We start from the raw sequence: 23,344 nt of genomic DNA, 5'->3' as shown, positions 1-23,344 counted from the left end.
GCGGCGATAGCAAACATGTTTATTTATTTATTTATTTGTTTACTTTTATTTAAAACCTGGGAAAAGGGGGGTGATTAAGACTTTTATTAGGGGAGGGGGCTTTTTACTATTAACAACACTTTTTTTTTTTTTTTACACATATACTAGAAGCCCCCATGGGGGACTTCTAGTATATACACTGTGATCTCTCATTGAGATCTCTGCAGCATAGATATGCTGCAGAGATCCATGAGATCGGCACTCGTTTGCTTTCGGCTGCTGCAGCCGAAAACGAACGAGTGCCGAGCCGAGGACGGCGCCATCTTGGACGCGTCCCCGGCCGGCATCAGTAACGGAGATCGCTCCTCCGGGACAAGGTCCCGGAGGAGCGATCTCCCCCACTAGACACCAGGGAAACGTTGCCTCCGGTAATCGGAGGCAGCTGTCAACTTTGACAGCTGCCTCCGATTAGCTAATTAGCGGGCACGGCGATCAGACCGTGCCCGCTAATAGCGGCGGTCCCGGGCTACACGCGGCACCCGGGATCGCGGCACTTCAAAGCGGGGCCGCCGCGCGGCCCCGCTTTGAAGTGCAAGTGAGGACATAGGACGTACCGGTACGTCCTATGTCCTTAAGAGGTTAATGTCCAAAATAAATGCCTTAAAAAATTAAAATTGTAATCTACATTGTTACTGAAGGTGAAAATAGAAATAAATAAAAGCTCACCTTTATAAGGATCATTGACCTTTTTGGTTTCTGTAGGCAGTGTTCCTTCTTTAGAAGTATGGCCTACATCTTTTAAATCCTGAGAACTAGAATTAGTTGATTCTTTACCGATATCTTCCTCATATATCTTGGGAACCTCCAACATTGCCATTTTTCTGATTGTCCCAGGGGAACGTCTTTCAACGGGAGGAGACTGAGTGACCGAGAGAGAATTGTTCCTTCTAGATAATCCGGGAGACACATTAGGACTCTCTTTTTTAGAAGGAGGTGTAAGGGAACCTGTGTTCCCAGGCTCTTCATTATCCAGTTGTTTAGTCTTGTTGAGATATATTTTACGGCGTGCGCCAGAAGCCAGTTCCTCTGGTGTTGCTGAGGGAATCAGACATAAGTTTTCAGTAGACCTCCATTTGCGACTGCTGTCTTTTTGGGGATCAGAAAGCATACTTCCAAGGGTTTTTTCAACTGGTAAATTACCAACAACTATAGAAGGCACAGTTAATGCAACTGTAGGATCTGTACCTGAAGCTATTTTAGCTGCTATTCTTCTTGATGTGGCTGGACTAAAACTAAGATCTTCCTTACTCAAAACAGTCTTCTCTGTTACAACTTTTGAACTCCGCTTAGGGGTAACTGGACTTTGTGGTGCACTCTCAACTTGTTGTATTATATTTTCTTTTTTTGATATTTCAAGGATTCTTCTAGGAATGGTTGGACTGGTTTGCAAGGAATCCACATTTTGCGCAGTGTCTTCTGAGGTTGGAGTAAGCTTACCTGATGTGGAACTGGAATGCATGCTCTCCATACTTTGTGGTGAGTCACTATCTTTGCCACTTTCATACATTTTCCTGGGACTTGGTGGACTTAAGCTCATTTGCGGTGAATGCATTTCTTCAGAAGAGTCTGGATGAGCATCGCCCATATGTCTTTGACTTTCTTCATCTGTCTTATCTGCATCTGCAGTTTTTATGTGTAATAACATTAGCAATGAATTCTTCAGAGTTGTAACTAAACCATGGTCTTGCTTTTCTTTCTGTTTAGATGTACTATGTTCATCTTTGTGGTTATCTTGAGGGGAAGTAGTGCTTAGGCCACTGCTAGGTACATTTGTATCGCCTTTTGTCTCTTTCTGGTCTGTGCTTGTAGTTTCTGTTTCCAGTAAATCCTGACTACTTGTATCTTCTTTTTGTGGTATAATTTGTATTCTCTCTGGTTCATTGTCCCCATCGGACTGGGGTGACGCCACTGAAGAATGCAAAGAAGCAGGGTCTACACAACTACCAATGTGACTTGCTACTCCGGACTCCAAGGCCTTTTTCACATCACGAAGAAGTGTTGCTACAGATTGATCATTTTGTTCACTTGGTAGTAATTGTAGACTATCTTCGAGATCAATACTTGGGCCCTCCTTAGGAATTTCTAAAATAATTCCTTCTGTTTGAATATCTTGTAATACTGAACATGAGGAAGTTACATCTTTTTCCATTTCAGCGGGGTACAGTTGCTGTAATGTTGTTGCTGTTCCACTGGAGGAGCACACAGTAATGCCCTCTTCAGCTGGTTCATCCTGTCTTTCTACAGTTTCCTTAGTTACCTCTGCTTTCACATCCTCCAACATTTCTACGTCACTGGTGTGTACAACATCTTCTTTCAAACTGTTATCAGAAATATCCTTGGCCATGAATGGGACATTTGCCCTTACCACATCTCTAATCTCCCTTGAAACCTCTACCGGTTCAGACACTGCTTCTATAGCATCAATTTGATGGGTGCCTCCCTGTTTCACATTTGAGCCCTCTTCTAATCTACATTCTACAGATGCAGATACGGCTTTTATAGCATCAATTTGATGAGTGCCTCCTCGTTTTTCATTTGAGCCTTCCTCTAAACTACATTCTACAGGTTCAGATACTGCTTTTATAGCATCAATTTGATGGGTTTCTTCTTGTTTCACATTTGAGCCTTCCTCTAAACTAAATTCCATGGCCATGTCTAAAGACATATTGTCATTTGTTTGAGACTGTCCAGTTTGTTCAATCTTATTAATTGAATCTGGTATCACTTCTATTTCTGTAGGCATATCTGTCTCCATATCCACCTGTACTGGTGAGCTTGGACATTTCATTAAACTTATCTCTTTCTCTGTATTTTCTTGTATTTCTACTTTCTTTTCTTTATTGGTGTCAGTCATTGCTTGTTCATGGTTTTCTACTTTCTCTGGACATTTACTTATCTACAAAGAAGGAAAGCATATATACATGAATACTTGATATGCTGTGAATATTTACAGAACACACATGTGCTGAAACCTTTTGAGGATAACCAACCAAGATTACAGTAATAAATAGTCCTCTAGCGGTAGTGAGCCATTATATGGAATATAACAAAACTGAACACATGTGACAAAAAATCTGGTCTAGAACAGCAATAGTCTTTTTAAAATGGTAATCTTTTCTTATAATTTTATTAGTTTACAGTTACCATATTTCCCAGCGGATAAGACGACTGGGCGTATAAGATGACCTCCAACTTTTCCAGTTAATATATAGAGTTTGGGATATAATCACCGTATAAGACTACTCCTTTTCCACGCTTTACAACGGTAGCTTGCTTGCATATATATGACACTTTTTAAACACTTTTTAGTACAAATTATTCCGGATTTAATGTGACCAAAAATCAGCAATTTTGCACTTTGGCATTTTTTTTGGGCGCTTACGCCATTTACCGTGCAAGATCAGGAATGTATTAATTTAATAGTTCAGGTGATTCCACACAAGGCAATATCAAATATGTTTATTTTTTATTTATTTTTATTTATAAAATGGGAAAAAGGGGGGGGGGGTGACTTACACTTTTTTCATTATTTAAATTTTTTTCTAAACTTTTTAACTTAAATAGCTCCACTAGGGGGCACTAACATACACTTTACTGATTCCTCACATAGATCATTGAACTATACATATGTTTTAATGATCAATGAGATCAGTGCTGGATTGCTCTGGGCTAAGGACACTGAGGCCCGACCAGATAAGAAGCAGGGATCAACCTTCTGCGATCGCATCGCGCGCGCGGGGGAAGGGGGGGGTTGGTCTATCCCGCCACTAGACTCCAAGGATGGCTTTTTTTTTATAGCCATTTAAATGCAGCTCTATCTGAATGGCTAATTAGCCGGGCGTGGCAATTTGCCATGCCAGCCAGGAGCCGCATGCCACTGTCGTACGGACTTTGCATATTGTGGGAATGTGGCTACAGCTATTCTTCCGCTCCCCCTACCGTATGCGGCAACAGCACCGGGTTAAAAAGTCATCTTATATGCCAGAAAATATGGCATATAAATATGGGATGCACATGTAGTAGGCTTGACAAAGGGAGCGAGTGCTCTTGAAATGTTGCGTATCATTCATGGACTCTACGGATTCTTTACTCCTGACCGTGAACTGTGTCTGAATGGCTATGTGCTGAAGTAGGACATATACAAAAGACTCTACTATGAGCCACTGGGTGATATATTTTCTGTCTTTATTATTGTAAACATGTATATAATTGTTTTGGAAAAAGAAAAAAATTAAAAAAAATGAAGTCTTAAGCAGTTAAAAAGAAACTATTGTGAAGTGTGTTCATTATACCTTACTTGGACTGTTATGTTGGCTGAGGAGCGGCCTGATTGATCACATGTGGAGACCCAGTTGGTAGGATCCTATTCACATTGTTGGTTGAACAGAATGTGGCCACAACCATTCTTTAGCTCCCCCTACCGTATGGGGCGACCGCACCGGGTTAAAAAGTCATCTTACATGCCAGAAAATATGGTAATTTATATTAAACCACCACCACCCCCCGCCCGTGTACCTGGAAGTGTGTGGTGCATTATACATTACATGATTCGTGTCGAGGGCCGTCCGCCATTTTGTGCCAAACGTCATCTTCGGACGGACGGCTGAATCCCTGCCACCGTCCCCCCTCCACCGCGTCACAACTGTGCTCAGCCGCGATTGGCTGAGCACAGTTATGCTCAGCCAATCGCGGCTGAGCGGCTGATAACTTTGTAATGTGTGTTATTCTGTGAATAATTTTTTAGCGCCGCCCTACCCCTTTAACATCATAAACCATGAGCTTCTTAAGGGGAACCTGTCATCAGGATTATCCCTAGCAGCTTCTCCCCGCCGACAGCCTTCATTGATAGACCTCTCCCTGTACCCGAACAGGGAGAAATCTATCAATCAAAGCTGGTCTAGCAGGAAAACGCTGATGGAAACTAAACAGATGGCTTTTGGTTCGGGCAGCATGAAAGTGATTACAGGTCACCTTTAAGAATGAATGTGAAGTCTTGCAGTTTGTTTAATAATAAGGGAAATTGTTACATTTCACCTTTTGTGCTTCTTCTGCCTTTTGGCTGAGCTCAAGTTGCTTCTGCAGAAGGGCATACGCTTTCTGCAATGCCATATATTCCACTTCTAAAGTCTGCAGCTTCTTTAGTGTCTCTGTTCTTGTCATCTCCTATAATAATTGTAGAAAATATAAAGGTTAAATATGTTAGATGAAATCTTTTTTTCAGAAGGCGTTACGTATTTTGTACATCTATGGCATTAGCATTTCTACAGTCTTTGCTTTACATTAACCTTCACAAGTGTCAGTGGTTACCTTATTCCTCTACTAAGATGCCAGCAATATAGTAGTATGACAACCCTTTAAATCGGATTTTAAGTAACATATCTGAAACTATACTGCCTAAAAAAATGGACCACATTTTCAAAAGATTTATTCCACAGTCTGGTCTGTCTGAATTCTGACAACTACAATAATTTTATATATAATCAAATAGAAAAAGTATAGTAATAATTATATTCTTGTTAATTACAAAAACTTTGCATATACTTCTTCAATAGTGAAGAAAAGCCCAATGTTACCATTTTATTGAGTCAAATTTGTTATTAATAATTATTGTAGTTGATAAAATAGAGGTGCGAAGTCAGACATTGTTAAATGTTAGTGGAATCTCAATATCCATGAGAAAGAAAGTGCATTTACACTAGTAAAAGGCTGACATTTCAGTCTCCAGCCTCTCCGGGTTCACTCCTGTGGGACAATGTAGTGATTGGCTGATAGGGCAATGACTGAGCTCTAGCAAGCGCACACAGGTAAGGATGGACTATTTATTATTTTTAACATCGCGGTAGCTAAGTAGTTAAAAAAGCCTAGAGACTCCATTCTCACAGTGGAATCAATAACCACTGTGAGAATAAAGTGCCAAGGACTCTAAGGGTAAATTCACACGGGCAGATCCGCCTGTGTGAATTTACCCTTATAATAATTACTATTACTGCAAAACTCGCAGCATGAAATCCACTGCAAACACAGTACATGTGAACATATTCTTAATGAATATTGAGAATCTACTAACATTTTTTCTTGTCCGTGTTTTGTCTTGTTTCATTGCACTTATTTCAGAGTAGGGTTATTTAGGACCTTTCCTGCACATAGGTAAGGACAGCGCGGGTAGTACTAGCTTCACAAGTGTACAGCACCACTGTAATTGAACTAACTTTTGCACTAGGAAAATGTTCATATTGATAAGAGGAAGGTTTTTATATTGATACGATAGAACCTGCTGACTAATAGATGACAAATACATGACAGGTAAACACTTGTTCTAGAGTCAGGCTACACATCAAAGGTATCGGTTATATAGAGTATTAGAAAATGTACCCGGCGCTGCCCGGGTATAAAGTGTCAGTGTGTTAATTAGATTTGTTCTAAGGTGCCCATGAGGCCAAGCTAAAGGTATTGTTTCATCTGAGTTAATCAGTGGAATTAGTGTATACCTGTAGTATATAGTTGGAGGGGTTCTGTATACCCACAATGTATAGTTTTTAGGGGTCTCACATATCTGTAGTGCATAGTTGGGGGGGCTGTATACCTATAGTGTATAGTTGGGGGGTCCTGTATACCTGTAGTGTGTAGTTGGGTGGGGGCTGTATACCTGTAGTGTATAGTTGAGGGAGGTCCTGTATACCTGCAGTGTACAGTTGGTGAAGGTCCTGTATACCTGTACTGTATAGTTCGGGGGTCCTGTATACCTGTAGTATATAGTTGGTGCTGTATACCTGTAATGTATAGTTGGTGGAGGTCTTGTATACCTGTAGTTTATAGTTTGAGGGTCCTGGATACCTGTAGTGTATAATTGGTGGAGGTCTTGTATACCTGTAGTATATAGTTTGGGGGTCCTGTATACCTGTAGTAAATAGTTTGAGGGTCCTGTATAGCTATAGTATAGAGTTGGTGGAGGTCCTGTATAGCTGTAGTGTATAGTTTGGGGTCCTATATACCTGTAGTATATAGCTGGCGGAGTTCCTGTATACCTGTAGTATATTTGGGGTCCTGTATGCTTGTAGTATAGAGTTGGTGAAGGTGCTGTATACCTGTATTATAGAGTTGGTGTAGGTCCTGTATACCTGTAGTGTATAGTTTTGAGGTCCTGTATACCTGTAGTGTATAGTTTGGGGTCCTATATACCTGTAGTATATAGTTGGTGGAGTTCCTGTATACTTGTAGTGTATAGTTTTGGGGTTCTGTAAACCTGTAGTGTATAGTTTGGGGTCCTGTATACCTGTAGTATATAGTCGGTGGAGGTCCTGTATACCTGAAGTATATAGTTGGTGGAGGTCCTGTATACCTGTAGTGTATAGTTTTGGGGTCCTGTATACCTGTACTGTAAAGTTTGGGGTCCTGTATACCTGTAGTATGTAGTTTTGTGGAGGTCCCATGCACCTGTAGTGTATAGTTTTGGGGTCCTGTATACCTGTAGTGTCCTGTATACCTGCAGGGTTGTATTTACCCATATGGCAGTGTTATTCAGTCACAGTGTGTCGGTATTGGTCATGTCTGGTATGGTGGTGTTATCCAGTCACAGTATGGCGGTATTGGTCAGGTCTGGTGTGGCGGTATTATCCAGTCACGGTATGGTGGTATTGGTCAGGTCTGGTATAGCGGTGTTATCCAGTCACAGTATGGCAGTATTGGTCAGGTCTTATATGACAGTGTTATTAAGCACAGTATAGCGGTATTGGTGAGGTCTGGTGTGGCGGTGTTATCCATTCACAGTATGGCGGTATTGGTCAGGTCTGATATGACAGTGTTATCGAGTCACAGTATGGCGGTATTGGTCAGGTTTGGTGTGGCAGTGTTATCCAGTCACAGTATGGCGGTATTGGTCAGGTCTGGTGTGGCGGTGTTACCCAGTCACAGTATGGCGGTATTGGTCAGGTCTGGTATGGAGGTGTTATCCAGTCATAGTATGGCGGTATTGTTCAGGTCTGGTATGGAGGTGTTATCCAGTCACAGTATGGCGGTATTGGTCAGGTCTGGTATGACAGTGTTATCCAGTCACAGTATGGCGGTATTGGTCAGGTCTGGTATGGAGGTGTTATCCAGTCACAGTATGGCGGTATTGGTCAGGTCTGGTGTGGCAGTGTTACCCAGTCACAGTTTGGTATACCTGTAGTGCCCTGTATATACATGTCCTGTATAGATGGAGTAGGGGGTCCTGTATACATGTACTGTATAGATGGAGTAGGGGGTCCTGTATACATGTACTGTATAGATGGAGTAGGGGGTCCTGTATACATGTACTGTATAGATGGAGTAGGGGGTCCTGTATACATGTACTGTATAGATGGAGTAGGGGGTCTACCAGTTATTACTGTGGATGTTGTGAGGCAGCTTCCCTAGCAACCATTGCTCCCTGTGAAAATGAAAGCAGTAATCTTATTGGTTGCTAAGGCTTCAACTGCCGTGTCTGCTGCAGCTAATTATATCACCTGTGTGTGCAGTGAGGAGATTTTCCCATTCATCTCTATGGGGCGCCGCTCTTCCCCCTCCCCCTCCCCTCCTGTACATCTGGCGGGGACGGGACCTTCGCAATAACCTTCCCGGGCACCCAATGTATCTGTGTGCCAAATTTGGGGTCAAACGGTTCAGGCGTTTGGAAGTCTATAGAGGACAGACAGACAGACAGACAGACTTTGATTTTTATGATATAGATGTCTACACTTACCCATATTCAGTTTGGTTAATTCAACTTGATGGCAATTTTTTTTTTACATCTTTGAAGCAATTCTTATAAGTCTAAATTTTACTCCATTAATGATGCAGTCAATTTATATTTTTGCATTTTTTTTGTCATAATTTTTCATCTACAGACCGAAAATCTGAGACTTATTTTTGCAGTACCAATTGATAGTAGAGAATGTTATCTTTGACACATACAGCCTTGTTTTTGCAGCTTAATTGATAGACAGGTAGACTATCAAAAGAAATCCTGAGTCATATTGAAATGAATGTAAGTGCATTGAGCTTTTTCATATTCCTGGTCCTGTCCCCTTATCATCTCACTGTCTATTTATAAGTAATGCAATTGCCTAACGAGCCAGCAGACAGCTCTAGAAACTGAGCCAAGGACTGAGTGTATATAAATATGACTTAGTTTGACTTTGTTGAGGCCATGTACTTCCTACCCTTGTTTTGTATGGTATGCTCTTTTTTTTCATGGTAATCTTATATGCACTGCACTTTTTAGATCAATGGAGTTGTTTTTATGTCTAGCTGTTAAAAGGACCATGATGCTCAGGCAACTTCCCCAGTCTTTTTATTTCTTGAATACTGTAAAGGTGGGGTTGTGAATTGGTAGGCTTTTTGGAAAGTGTGGCTGATTCCCCAGGAATAGATACTACATGGCTTTCCAAACCATGTGTAAATGTAAAGGGTCCTTCGTCGGACACCATACCAGTAACATTACAAATTCAGTGTAGATTGATGATTTGCAGATCAATTATCTACATCAATGATTCAATTCAGATCAACAGAAATTGAGACATTTTGAGGTAGCAACAACAAATCTGATATGTAAATATACACTAATCCAAAAAAACTATCTGGATTAGTCAAAAGCTTTCATCGAATGTTATACTGCTACAATGCCTGCAATATGTAAAGCAAAACAAACTCAAATGCAATCACAAAACTGTATTTCCTGGCACCTCTACACACTTCCGAGAAAAGTAAACAGTCTTTAATATACAATTTTTATGTCACTGACACAAGGTAGCTTTGACGTACATTGATATCTTTTTTTATGACCTGTTCCTACTGTTTCTGCCAGATCTCCATGCATGCTGACGGTTTTGTTTATTTTCTTCTGTAAAAGATGATGAAATCACTTGCTGCTTTTAGTGTGTATGCATTTAGTGGGGTAATACTTGCAAATCCAAAAATGGGAATGACTAATCAGTGTCAACATTCTCCGCAGCTGAGAATGAGGTCATCTTCTGTATATAGAGCCATCAGAGTACCAAGGCTTGTCAACCTTACTCCCATGCTCAGTTTAGATTTATTAGTTTGGAAACAATTACTGTATAAATAAGAATGTAACATGTTTTGCTCACAGGTTATTTAATATACAGGGTGCTTCAAAAAGGAAGCTATAAAAGTAAAGGCCTGTTGTTAAAGTAACATCAGTGGTAAATGGCCAGTGACTGAAACTCAAAGCAAAACAGACAGTTACCGGTAGCAAACAACAGAACAGCTTTCATTTTCAAGAACCAAAATTGAAATGTGCTTAAATAGTGGGGAAGGGGGCTACCTAGAGTGGGGACCTACATGAGGGATACTATTTACTGAGCGCTAACTACCAGGGGCACTACCTGCATGGATCATCCCTACATGGGGATACTACTTACTGGGGGGATACTACCCAACTACTAAATAGGGGGCGGAAAGAAGGCAAATACTATATGAGCTAAAGCAACTAACCTAAGTTTTGTTATGGCAAATTTAGCAGAGAAGAGTCGTGGACTGGGCGGAATGTAAAAATAAACTAAATTTGCATTTCCAGGGAAATACATAGTGCTTAAAAAGAGCGCCCTTTTAACAGTGACTTCCCTTTAAGAGAAACTTTAACCCTTGTTACCCTCCCTTTAAGAGCGACCTTGGTACAGTCAATTTAAGAGCAACTTTGGTACATTCCCTTTAAGAGCAACTTTGGTACAGTCCCTTACGGAGTGGCTTTGGTGCCAAAGCTTTGAGTGACCTATATACTGTCCCTTTCAGAGCAGCTTAAGTATTGTCCCTTTAAAAGAGACTTAGGTACCATCCTTTGAAGACCAGCTTAAGTACTGAACCTTTAAGAGCGACTTGGGTACCGTCCCTTTAAGAGCGACTTGGGTACCGTCCCTTTAAGAGCGACTTGGGTACCGTCCCTTTAAGAGCGACTTGGGTAAGGTCCCTTTAACAGCGACTTGGGTACCGTCCCTTTAAGAGCGACCTGGGTAACGTCCCTTTAAGAGCGGCTTGGGTACCCTCCCATTAAAAGCGGCTTGGGTACCCTCCCATTAAAAGCGGCTTGGGTACCGTCCCTTTAAGAGCGACTCGGGTACGTTTCTTTAAGAGAGACTCAGGTACCGTCCCTTTAAGAGCAACTCGGGTACCGTCCCTTTAAGAGCGGCTCGGGTACCTTCCCTTTAAGAGCGGCTTGGATATCGTCCCTTTAAGAGTGACTTGGGTGCCGTCCCTTTAAGAGCGCCTTGGGTAACGTCCCTTAAAGAGCGGCTTGGGTACCGTCCCTTTAAGAGCGGCTTGGATACCATCCCTTTAAGAGCGGCTTGGGTACCATCCCCTCAGCTCTGCCGTTTTATTGACTGAACTCTGCTACTTATAATGGTAAAGATTAGAGATGAGCGAATACGATTCGATCGAGTAGGTATTCGATCGAATATTGCGGTATTCAAAAGATTCAAATACAATCGAGTAGTGTGTCGAATACGCGGCAAACATTCAAAAGCCCTCCAATCGCACTTGGCACTTTTTTTAATCCAATCACCATGCAGGGAGGCCGTGAGGGACCCTGGAAGTACGCACGTTTTAATAGCGATTTGGTTAAGCAGGCTTACAACAGAACCCAAAAGTCACTTCTCAGTGCTAAGAAATAGATGATATAATAGCAGCAGCAGCTGTATTCATTCCAGTGCCCTGTGTGTACAAGTGACTTATAGTGTCCCTGGTTTAGCCCACTAAGGGCACGTTAAAGGGGTTATCCAGCGATACAAAAACATGGCCTCTCCCAACTTTCCCTCTACTGTTGTCTCCAGTTTGGGTGGGGTTTTGACACTCAGTTTCATTGAAGTAAATGGAGCTTAATTGCAAACTGCACCTGAACTGGAGACAACAGTAGGGGGAAAAGTGGCCATGTTTTTGTAGCGCTGGATAACCCCTTTAACCTTATACCTATTGTGCCAGTAGCCCAGTAAAAGGCATGTGATACCTATTGTGCCAGTTGCCCAGTAAAAGGCAAGTGATACCTATTGTGCCAGTAGCCCAGTAAAAGGCAAGTGATACCTATTGTGCCAGTAGCCCAGTAAAAGGCATGTGATACATATTGTTCCAGCAGCCCACAAAAAGGCACATCATACATACTGTTCTAGTAACATTCATACAGCATGATGCGTGATACGCGTAAATAACATGATGCACTACAGTCGCACATTGGAATCATGTATGTAACGCTGCGCAAGAAATACGAACGAAATGTGTGAACATTGCTGTAAAGCATTCGCAAATATTTTTCCTTTGCAACTGCAGAGAATGGCATTATACTGCGATTTTGGGGTGTTGGGTGCACCCAGGCATGCTCCCCCTAATGTCCTAGTGTCATTCTGGAGGTGTTCGCATCCTTTAGGGAGGTTTCATGGGGGACTATTCGTTCGAATAGTCGAATCTCGGTGCCTATTCGATTTGAATTCTCGAAAGTCGAATATTTCACTACTCCCTCATCTCTAGTAAAGATCATTGCTCGGTTACCATGATAATCTTACTCATGTTGGTGAGACAAAATCGTTAAGGACCTTCCATCCTTTAGATCTTCTATTGGCCAATAGTGGACATGTGACTGTGGATGGTGTGATACATTGACTGACAGGACCTTAGAATTTCTATTGGCTGCAATATTTCAGCTATTTGCATATGTGCTGTGATTGCCTGTTAGCGTTTAGAGTGTGGCCATTATTTCCAATGGGCCATTATTTCCTATAGGAAGTTAGCGTTTTTTAAACGCAAATTTCTTAAAAACAACAAATCCGATCGAAACCTAAAATAGATAGCACACCTGTCACCGCCAAGGGCTTTGAAAGGAGTCTGTGCGCAAAGCGGTTTGGGCTGTATTATACGCAGAAGAATAGTTGGAAGAAGAAGAAGACGGATTACAATATAGTTCTTTTTCAATCACCATAAAAAGGCATCACCTATGAATGACTGGATGTATGTCATCATTTCTGTGGTCTGCAAACACTGTGTAGAAGTGGTATTTACCAATACGCAGGAAATCTAGCTACTATATGGGGGGCAATTAGGGGCCCAATTCTATATGTGCTAGAGTAAGAAACCTAAATTATTTTTATGGCAGATTCAGCAGAGAAGAGTCGTTGACTGGGCGGAATGTAAAAATAAAAAGGCATCACCTGTAAATGACTGGATGTATGTCATCATTTGTATAGTCTGCAGACACTGTGCAGAACTGGTATCTACCAATACGCAGGGAATCTAATCTTTTTTTCATGGTAATCTTATATGCACTGCATTTTTTAGGTCAATGGGGTTGTTTTTATGTCTAGCTGTTAAAAGGACCATGATGCTCAGGAAAGTGGGGTATTATTACAGTTTGGGGGACTATAGAGAGAATTAATGGAGGTGGGTCTGGTGTTTGAAAAGCGTAGAACCTAAGAAGTTTTTCTATCAGATTCTGCAGAAACAAGTCACAGTTGAAAGAAGTCATCATGGCACTGAGAACCAGATGGAAAAGAAAAATGAAAGAAAATGACTCTAACCAGATAAGATGTCACCTGAGAGTCACTGGATTTAAATACACAGTAATCAGTTATATACATTATTATTAGAGATGAGCGAACCGGGTTCGGGTTCGAGTCGATCCAAACCCAAACGTTCGGTATTTGATTAGCTGGGGCTGCTGAACTTGGATAAAGCTCTTAGGGTGTCTGGAAAACATGGATACAGCCAATGACTATATCCATGTTTTCCACATAGCCTTAGGGCTTTATCCAACTTCAGCAGCCACCGCTAATCTAATGCCAAAAGCTCGGGTTCGGATGGACTCGAGCATGCTCCAGGTTCGCTCATCTCTAATTATTATTATCCTCCGTGTAGCAGTAATGACTTTTGTGATTGGTATACTACATACCTGTATTACTTGGTAATTTTATAGCTATTAGTTAGAGGTATATTATATTGTGATATGTAAAATTAAGTTTTACATTAAAACATGTTGTTGGTATCTTCTTTACAGATTCTGTATCTTAAAGGTAGCTTATAGAGCTATTACAACTCCAACATATTGGAGAGATTGCATTGTTTAACCTATTCAACAATTCAGGTGTGTGGTACCATTGTATTAGGAGTTTGTAGTGGGATTCTTTGTAGGTGGTACAAATTGAGTAGGTGGCTGCTCTATTACAAATAATCAGCCAGGACTCAGGGGAGACTGACTTAGATAGCACAGCTTGCCATTTGTCCATGTTGGCATGCCAAATTGGTGAGTCCCTGCTGGACTTAATAAATGTTTCCCCTGGTGTACATAAAGCTTGGTCAGTGACACAGAAAACCATTGACAGGAAAGAATATAGAATGAAGTGAGCAGCAGTATGGTAAATGTATTGTATTTTTATTTGACATTAGAAAAGTTGTCTATGAAATAGAGACGATACTAAGGACATAAAACATCATCATCATTATGTCTGAAATCCTTCCATAGCATAGCTTAATGTCATTACTATTTATTGCACAGAGCTAGTTTTTATATCAGCAATCATAGTTATTGGCTTAAAATTGATTGATGATTTCTAGCTGACACATGGTCCTTAGTGAGACGCAACATTACCAAGATGAGTCACATTTTGTGGGGAAACATTAAGAGAAACTAATACAGCAACTGCAGCGTTGCCCTTCTCACTACCATCCTCAGCCCCCCTCACAACTACTATCTCCTGCTCCCCACACAACTACCACCCCCAGCCCACACACAACTACACCTCCCTACACAACTACCACCCCTAGCCCCACACACAACTACTATCTCCTGCTCCCCACACAACTACCACCCCCAGCCCCCCACACAACTACACCTCCACACACAACTACCACCCCCAGCCCCACACACACATACTATCTTCTGCTCCCCACACAACTACCACCCCAGCCCTCCCCAAAAAACTATCACCCCCAGCCCCCCAAACAACTACAGCTCCCACCCCACTACAGGTCCCTCACACAACTACCATCCTCAGCCCCCAAAACAACTACAGCTCCCCACATAACTACCACCCCCAGCCCCCAACACAACTACCACCCCCAGACCCCCACACAACTACCACCCCCAGCCCCCCTGTGTAGCATAAAAATAAAAAAAGGATACTCACCTTTCACATGGCTCCTCAGCAGCAGCTTTCTCCTCCTCAGGCTCCAGCAGTGGCTATTTCAACATACAGGGAGCTTCCTGAGCAGCTAGCTTCACACACAGCCCAGCTACCAGCGCCCGAAGCTCGTAGCTAGGAGTGAGGCGCCCTGTGCAAGCGCACTGGTCGCACACCCCAAAGGCCGCCCCTGATCAAACCCATCAAGTGTCTGCAGTGCACTAGTGTTAAACTAACCATCCTGGTAAATCCACAGTCATTAACAATCTGTACTGATTTGTAGTCTGCTTTTCAGCACAGCTTTACAGGGGTATTCCACCAAAGAGATAAAAAAATGAAATGCTCTCAAACTTAGCCTAGCGGGTCTTAGGGCCCTATTGTATGGAGCGATTATCGTCCGTCTTCATGCCATTCATGAGCTACAAGTTTTTTCTAAAAGCTGGTTTATATCCAATATGGTACCGGTAGGGAAACTACATCTCCCAGCATGCAGTGCACCTCAGAGCCAACTGCCAAGTATCTGCCTCATCTTGTAGTGTCTGCTCAATGCTGGCTCAATCTACCTGTGTTTCACCCTGTAAACAAAATATATGTCAATCTAGCTGCTATCCAAGGCCACTCTTATGGTATGGCAGCTTGGGGTATTGTGAGTTCTTTGAGATTCTGGGGGAATTGGGGGGGATGTTCCTTGGGTCAGGTCCTTTAAGTGTATCCTCTCTATAGCACACTTCATGAAGTTAAGCAGGCCCCATCGTAGTGAAGTTTAACAGGATTTTTTCAGGCATATACAGTATACTCCCACAAAAAGAAACATCAATGGTGACAGTGACGAAATGCTTACTAGCACCCACACAGTCTGAATGCTTCTTACAGGGGGGATAAGTTTACAGGTACATGAGCTTCACCAATCCTATCCTGTAATTCATCTGATTATCTGATTCCTACTGAGCTGAATTCTCTCCCCTTGTGGCAAAACCAGCTCCTGTGCTGTTATCTCTGGCTGCCGTTTTCACATAACTCTGTCTTTCTCTGTCACTGTTGTTACCTCACACACAACAGGTACTTGCTTCCTTTTACCTTACACACAGCAGGACCTTGCTTCCTTTTACCTCACACACAACAGGACCTTTCTTCCTTTTACCTCACATACAGCAGGAGCTTGCTTCCTTTTACCTCACACACACAACAGGACCTTGCTTCCTTTTACATCACATACAGGACCTTGCTTGCTTTTACTTCACACACAACAGGACCTTGCTTCCTTTTACTTCACACACAGGACCTTGTTTCCTTTTACCTCACACACAACAGGACCTTTCTTCCTTTTACCTCACATACAGCAGGAGCTTGCTTCCTTTTACCTCACACACACAACAGGACCTTGCTTCCTTTTACATCACATACAGGACCTTGCTTGCTTTTACTTCACACACAACAGGACCTTGCTTCCTTTTACTTCACACACAGGACCTTGTTTCCTTTTACCTTACGCACAACAGGACCTTGCTTTCTTTTTCCTCACACACAGGACCTTGTTTTCTTTTACCTCACACAACACTGACTGGACTCCCTTCCCGATTCTTCTATGCCCCTACTCTCCCAGCATGCATAGAACAGCTCTTGCTGTTAACCCCTTTACTGCTGGACAACTAGCAATAGTGTGTGCTGGCACTTTTGGTATTCTCTAACTTCCAGACAGTGGTAAATAACTAATCATTGACAGTGACAGTCCAGCTTACCCTGGGCCACACATCATCTACATAGATAGATTAGAAAGAGAGAGATGAAACAATACTGCCAATACTGGTCTGGAGGCTTTCATTGTTCTGTTGTTTCCCCCCCCCCTGGCCAGGTGGTCACTGATTGGTATGATCTCAGTGGTGGGTGGGTTAGAGATCTTAGCAACAGAAGAGACAGAGATCTTGTGACTTTGTCTCAGAATGGAGGCGGAGGAAGTAAAGATTTTCTGCAGCTTTAGGCTGGGTTCACACACAGTATATTTCAGGCTGTATTTGGTCCTCATGTCAGGTCCTCATAGCAACCAAAACTAGGAGTGGATTGAAAACCCAGAAAGGATCTGTTCACACAATGTTGTAATTGAGTGGATGGCCGCCATATAACGGTAAATAACTTCCATTATTTCAATATAACAGCCGTTGTTTTAAAATAACAGCACATATTTGCCATTAAATGACGGCCATCCACTCAATTACAACATTATGTGAACATAGCCTTTCTGTGTTTTTAATCCACTCCTGGTTTTGGTTGCTATACAGCCTCAAACATACAGCCTCAAATATACGTAGTGTGAACCCAGCCTCAGGGTGTAAGTCAGGATGTGCTGCAGACAAACGACCCAATCCATGTAAAAGAAACTTATTACGAACAATCTTGGATTATATGTAGGGTTACATTTTATTAAGTACCCCTTTAAGCCACAACTCTGACCCAACCTAGTAGTGAGCCTTATGGTTTCAGCTTTACTGCCGCATTTTATTGGTATACATTTTCCCCACTTTGCAACAGGGAGCATGGCTTTTCATTTTACACATTGTAACATTCTCCATCGCAGTCTTTAACAGAGAAGAGCCAGTACATGAAAGATGGGAAGACCTGGAAGCCATCTTTTGGATAAGATAAATACTAATTACAGTGGTGCCTTGGATTACAAGCATAATTTGTTCGAGGACTGTGCTTGTAATCCAAATCCACTCTTTAACCAAAGCAAATTTTCCCATAAGAAATCACTGATATGCAGACGATTGGTTCCACACCCCCAAAATAATGATTTTTATATTCTGAATAACATGTAAAACAAATGAAACAAACAGAGAGAAACAGCTGGATATGTCATATTATAAGTTACTGTACAGTATAGCAATCAGCATGTGGTGTATAATGTATAGAAACTGCATAAACCTGATAATATAGCAGCAGTTTGTAGATACAGGATGGAACTGCAGATCCCCATAATGTAGTAGCGTAGTACAACAGGCTAGAATAGGGAAGCAGGGCTGCTGTCAGAGGTCTGTGTGGTCACATGACAGGAATGGAGAAGGGGTGTGTGCTCAGCATGGACCAATCAGGACTGACAGAGACTGCAGGGAGCATGAAGGAATGAGCAGGGCAGATGTGGGCACATACATGCAGCACTCTCTGTCCGGGGAGAGAGGGGTTACAGCTATGGAAAGATTACCTCCACAGTCCTGTCCCCTGATGCAATCCCCAGCCTGAAGTGGATCTGCTATGATTTGGAAGGTGAGGGAGACTTCTTGGGTCAGAGTACAGTGTAGACCAGGCTATGCAGACCATGCCCCTCCTCCACTCGCGCTCCTACACAGTACAGGGAACTCTTAAACCAAAGCAATGCTTTTAATCCAAGTCACAATTTTGAAAAACTGTGAGCTCTTAAACCAAAATGCTCTTAGGGTACAAACCCACTTGACGTATTTGCTGCGTGAATCAGTCTTAAAAATAAGCAGGCAAAACGCAGGTTGGCATTATACAATTGTTCTGCGTTAAAATACGCAATTGCGTATTTTTGAAGCGTGAAGCTACATGCGTTTTTCGCACAGGTTGTTAACAACTGATGCTTTGCTAACAACAAGCTTCACGCTTCAAAAATACGCAATTGCGTATTTTAACGCAGAACAATTGTATAAAGCCAACCTGCGTTTTGCCTGCTTATTTTTAAGACTGATTCACGCAGCAAATACGTCAAGTGGGTTTGTACCCTTAAACCAAGTTACTTATAAACCAAGGTACCACTGTATATGTTATTTTCTCAAGGCTCTGTTCACATCTCCATCACAGATTCTGCTGAACAGAAACAACTCATAAAAACTGTATATCACTGAACTTGTTATTTCATATTTTATCCTGTGTTCCCCTTAAACATCAAACAAAAATAAAATGTTTGAACAGATTAAAAAAATGCCCATATTTTGCACGGTCGTAATCAATTATGGCCGTTAACCTATACGATGTGTATTAAACACTAAGCACTAAGCTGGTCAATATCCCATTGACTTTAATGCAGCGCATTATCATACTGAAAATAGGAAGTATTTTCACTTCAAAATTACAGTCTATTTTCCTTTTATTTTACAGTGTGTGCATATAGCCTTATACTGGAGCAGTGCATATGAAACATGTCTAAGGCACCAAAAGTAGACGTGAAGTATAATTTATAGGTGTCCTATACAAACGGGAGATACAGTTTCTTATTGACCTTGGACATGTTTATGGAAACTGTTGGAGGACACAAGAAAACTATTGCTGCAGAAAGCAAAATGAAGCATGGTACCAGCTGCTCTGTTCAAATGCATTTATGTTTGATCTGGTATGAGCCCAGCGATCACTCCAAGAGATGGATAGCCTCCACTTACATGGCTGTAGGTGTCTGGCATTTAGAAGTATTTCTGGGGTTTAACCCACTGCGCTTCGCAATCGCTCATGTTTCCCATGCAGTTTAGTACTTAAAATAATATTTTTAAAAATTAGCATGGACAAAATATTCCAAATATTGACCAGGCTTTCAAGTATATTATTAGAGGATTTTAAATTGATGGATGGTGATTCCCTTTTTGGGACTGTAATCTAAAAGCTAGGGATTAGAGTATTTTATTATGTTGTATTATAATAAGATTCTCTGTGTTGCCCATAGCAACCAATCAGATCACCATACAAGGCAACACCAAAAATTAAAGCTGAGCTGTGATTGGTTGCTAAGGGCAACAGAGAGACTCTTGAGACGGCGTAATAATGAATCTCCTCCTGAATCCCTGTTGTTGTTTTTTTGTTTTTTGTTTTTAGAATTAGTTAAACTTAGGAAGATGAGGCAAAAAGAGGCACACAAAATGACTCTGGGGACCAGAAACTCCATGATATAGTCTGCAGTTGGAAAGACCACTCTACAACAATGCTTTTGGTACCAAAAAGTTCTATTTTGGTCTCATCTGACCACCTGACCCTCTCCCATGCCTCCTCTGGATCATCCAGATGGTCACTGGTGAACTTCAAATGGGCCTGAACATGTGCTGGCATGAGCAGGGGGACCTTGCATGCTCTGCAGGATTTTAATCCATGATGGTGTAGTGTGTTACTAATGGTAATCATTTTGACTCTGCCACACAAGGCAAGATCAGACCAGACCAAGCAAGATTGACAGTCATCTTGTGTTTCTTCCATTTTCTAATAATTGCACCAATAGTTGTTGCCTTCTAACCAACCTGCTTGTCCTGATTGTCCTGTAGCCCATCCCAGCCTTGTGCAGGTGTACAATTTTGTCCCTGTTGTCCCTAGACAGCTTTTTGGCCTTCATCAGCTAAGTCTGACTTACCTGAGGAAGGCCATGTATGGCCGAAACACATCCTGTCTGTAACATTGATGTTTGCTGCACTTGAATAAATAAGCAAATCTACTGGTGAGTGCCGTGTTCTATTTACCTATCGCTGGACTTACCCACCTCGTGCACCACCCCACTGTTGGAGTGCCATCCTCCCTACCTACCCTAGACAGCTCTTTTGTCTTGTCCATGGTGGAGAGGTTGGAATGTGATTGAGTGTGTGGACAGGTGTTTTTTTTATACAGGTAAGTTGAAACAGGTGCAATTAATACAGGTAATGAGTGGAGAGTGCAGCATGCAATAAAATGCAAATGATTTATTTAAAAATCATTCAATATGATTTTCCGGATTTTCTTGCAGTCTCTCCATTCTTTGTAGGTGGGAAAACTTGCAAAATCCCTACTGGCCAAAGAATAAGCAAATGCTTGTTTGTTGGCTAATTGGGCAGTTTTATCTGTCAAAAATCATGGTCTGTTGGACGTTGATTATAGCAAAGGACCACTCAAATTATTTATAATTAGGACCTTTCTCACCTCTGTAAATGAGTGCTTGTTTACAATGTGGGGTCAGGCAATTCTAATAGGGCCCTTAGCTACTCCCTGAACTAAACAGAATGAGTCAAGAGCATAAGTCACCAAACTATTATTAGCAAAAGCACAATTACTTCATGCAGTATTTACCAATCATTTTAACAAAATGCACTTTTAATTCAATATCACATATTCTTAGTGCAATATTTTATTATATAAACATTCCTGTAGTGGTAAAATATCTGTAATCACCAACATGGACCAACAGAAGAACCATCGTTTACACTAGAAATGTCAACCAAAAGATGTACCACATTTATTAGGTGGTGTGCCCTCTTAATGGATTTGGCGCATTTTACTCAAGCATAGTGTGATTTAAGACCTGAGTATGAAGTGCTGCTCTTACTAAATTCCCCCCACTGAGTGCTGTATTTCAATGTCTTTGAAGTCATATCTGTGACAAGCTATGAGAGCCTGCAGATATTTCAATCCAAGAGAAGAAGCTTTACAGTATCTTGGCTGATGACATGAAATATGGGAAAATGTTATACCTAACTAATATAGAAGCAGTAATTAAACTTGTTTAAATGTATTTCTAAACCTAAAGTGGTTGTCTAGTTTAAGGCTATGTTCACACAACGTATGAGACCGGCCATTCAGTGACCCCGGCCGGGTCACGGAACGACCCGTCTCTGCCCGTTTCATCCCGGCCTGTACTTAAGTACCGGCCCGATGGTCTTTGCGACCGCAGAGCTCTGATGCGGGCGCATCAGCGCGCGCCCGCATCAGAGCTTCCCATAGCACACAATGAAACAAGCGTCCGGAGCCACTCGCTTTACTGTGTGAACTGACACGGTTTCCTACGGCCGCAATTCATTGAATTGCGGCCTCAAAAAAACTGACATGTCAGTTATTTGCGGCTCCGCACGGGATCCCGGCCGAAGCGTGTACGATGTGTATACACTCCAGCCGGGATCCCATTGAAAATAAGGCATTGTTCCACCCCGCTAAAAGTACGGCCGTTGTTGCCGATGACAACTTTTATGTAGTGTGAACATAGCCTTGAAATATATTTATTAAGTTATTTATTAAACATCCCTCGTATAGATGTGGGTCCTCTGTAATAGCTATAGCCGAACATATTGGGGAGTATAAGTGAAAGTTGCAAACTATGTTCACCATATAATTGAATGCAAAATGTAGACTTAGGATAATATTATTACTGTAGATTTCCCACAATGGCAAATTCCGACTAATTTGTTTGAATTTCGGTGCAGATTTCCTGCAGATTTGAGGATAATTATGCAATTTCCCCAAATGTATTTGTATTGTCTCCATCTGACTCCTGACTCCTCCCTCTCTCCCGAGACAACACATTATCCTCTTATCCTCACACAAGACTTGGCTGGGTCTCATCTCTGAGCTTTGTGCCCTCCCCCCAAGTGATGTTACCATCTCTGACCAGCCCCTCCAGCCTACATCACTATCTCCCTAAACAAACAAGGATGAAAATCAGCAGATGCTGCAATTATCTGCTGTGAAATGATATGCTCCACAATAGCTTTGCACAGGGAACTGGCAGGAGGGCAGGGGTAAGAGAGTATGCATGGTGGAAGGCATGTGATGGAGAGCTGAGGGAAAACAATGCACTCTTGGAATTGTAGTATTGAGCAACTGCTCAACCAGGAGGTACAGAATTAAGATCTACAAAGCCAAAACGATGTAGGGCATAAAAAGCACATGGTACACCCTGGAGATTATCCCAATTGACTGATTGTACACCAATATCTAACTCCATCCAGGCCACCCAAGTTAAACCCTTTTTCACTACATCAGATTTAAACTTTGAAAAAGGTTTTTAATAAAAGAAAATGTCCTATTATTTTGTGTATACAGGACCTATGCACCTTCACATTAACAAACTACCAATACACCCAATGACACCAGGATCAAACTATAAAACGTTTGTTTACAGTCTGCTGCCATGGGGACACATAGGTGTGCATTGGAGCTGTATACCCCAAACTAAAGGAAACTGTTATCCAATTGTCAAAGTTCCTGTTTTATTATTTTATTTAGATTTATTAGGGCAGTAAAAATTGGTTGTTAAGGTGGACATAGCCCATCATATCTCTTTATGTTATGACTGTGTTCACACATACTATTTTGGTCAGTACTTCTGTCAGTATTTTGGTCAAACTAAAGGAAAGTTTTTATATAAAGTGTAGTTCCACTTTTTCCTGATTTCTTTGTATTCTAAGGCTTCGTTCCCGCTGAGCGCCTCCCATAGA

General features: G+C 41.8%; 1 protein-coding gene across 5 annotated transcripts in view; it reads right to left on the bottom strand.

Annotated features, from left to right (window-relative positions):
* ALPK3 (alpha kinase 3) overlaps window positions 1–23,344 on the bottom strand; it is a 109,466-nt gene that overhangs the window by 21,543 nt on the left and 64,579 nt on the right. For all 5 annotated transcript variants that reach the window (XM_069980376.1, XM_069980366.1, XM_069980358.1 and 2 more), the window contains 2 exons: window positions 5,074–5,202; window positions 706–2,935 (listed from right to left, as the gene is read on the bottom strand). In XM_069980376.1, coding sequence (XP_069836477.1) covers window positions 706–2,935; window positions 5,074–5,202 — 2,359 coding nt within the window. The remainder of the gene's footprint in view (window positions 1–705; window positions 2,936–5,073; window positions 5,203–23,344) is intronic.

Source organism: Dendropsophus ebraccatus, chromosome 1 (assembly GCF_027789765.1).
Source record: "Dendropsophus ebraccatus isolate aDenEbr1 chromosome 1, aDenEbr1.pat, whole genome shotgun sequence".
NCBI lineage: Eukaryota > Metazoa > Chordata > Amphibia > Anura > Hylidae > Dendropsophus > Dendropsophus ebraccatus.
Note: the sequence above shows the minus strand (reverse complement) of the source record. Positions and strands in the feature narration are given on the sequence as shown.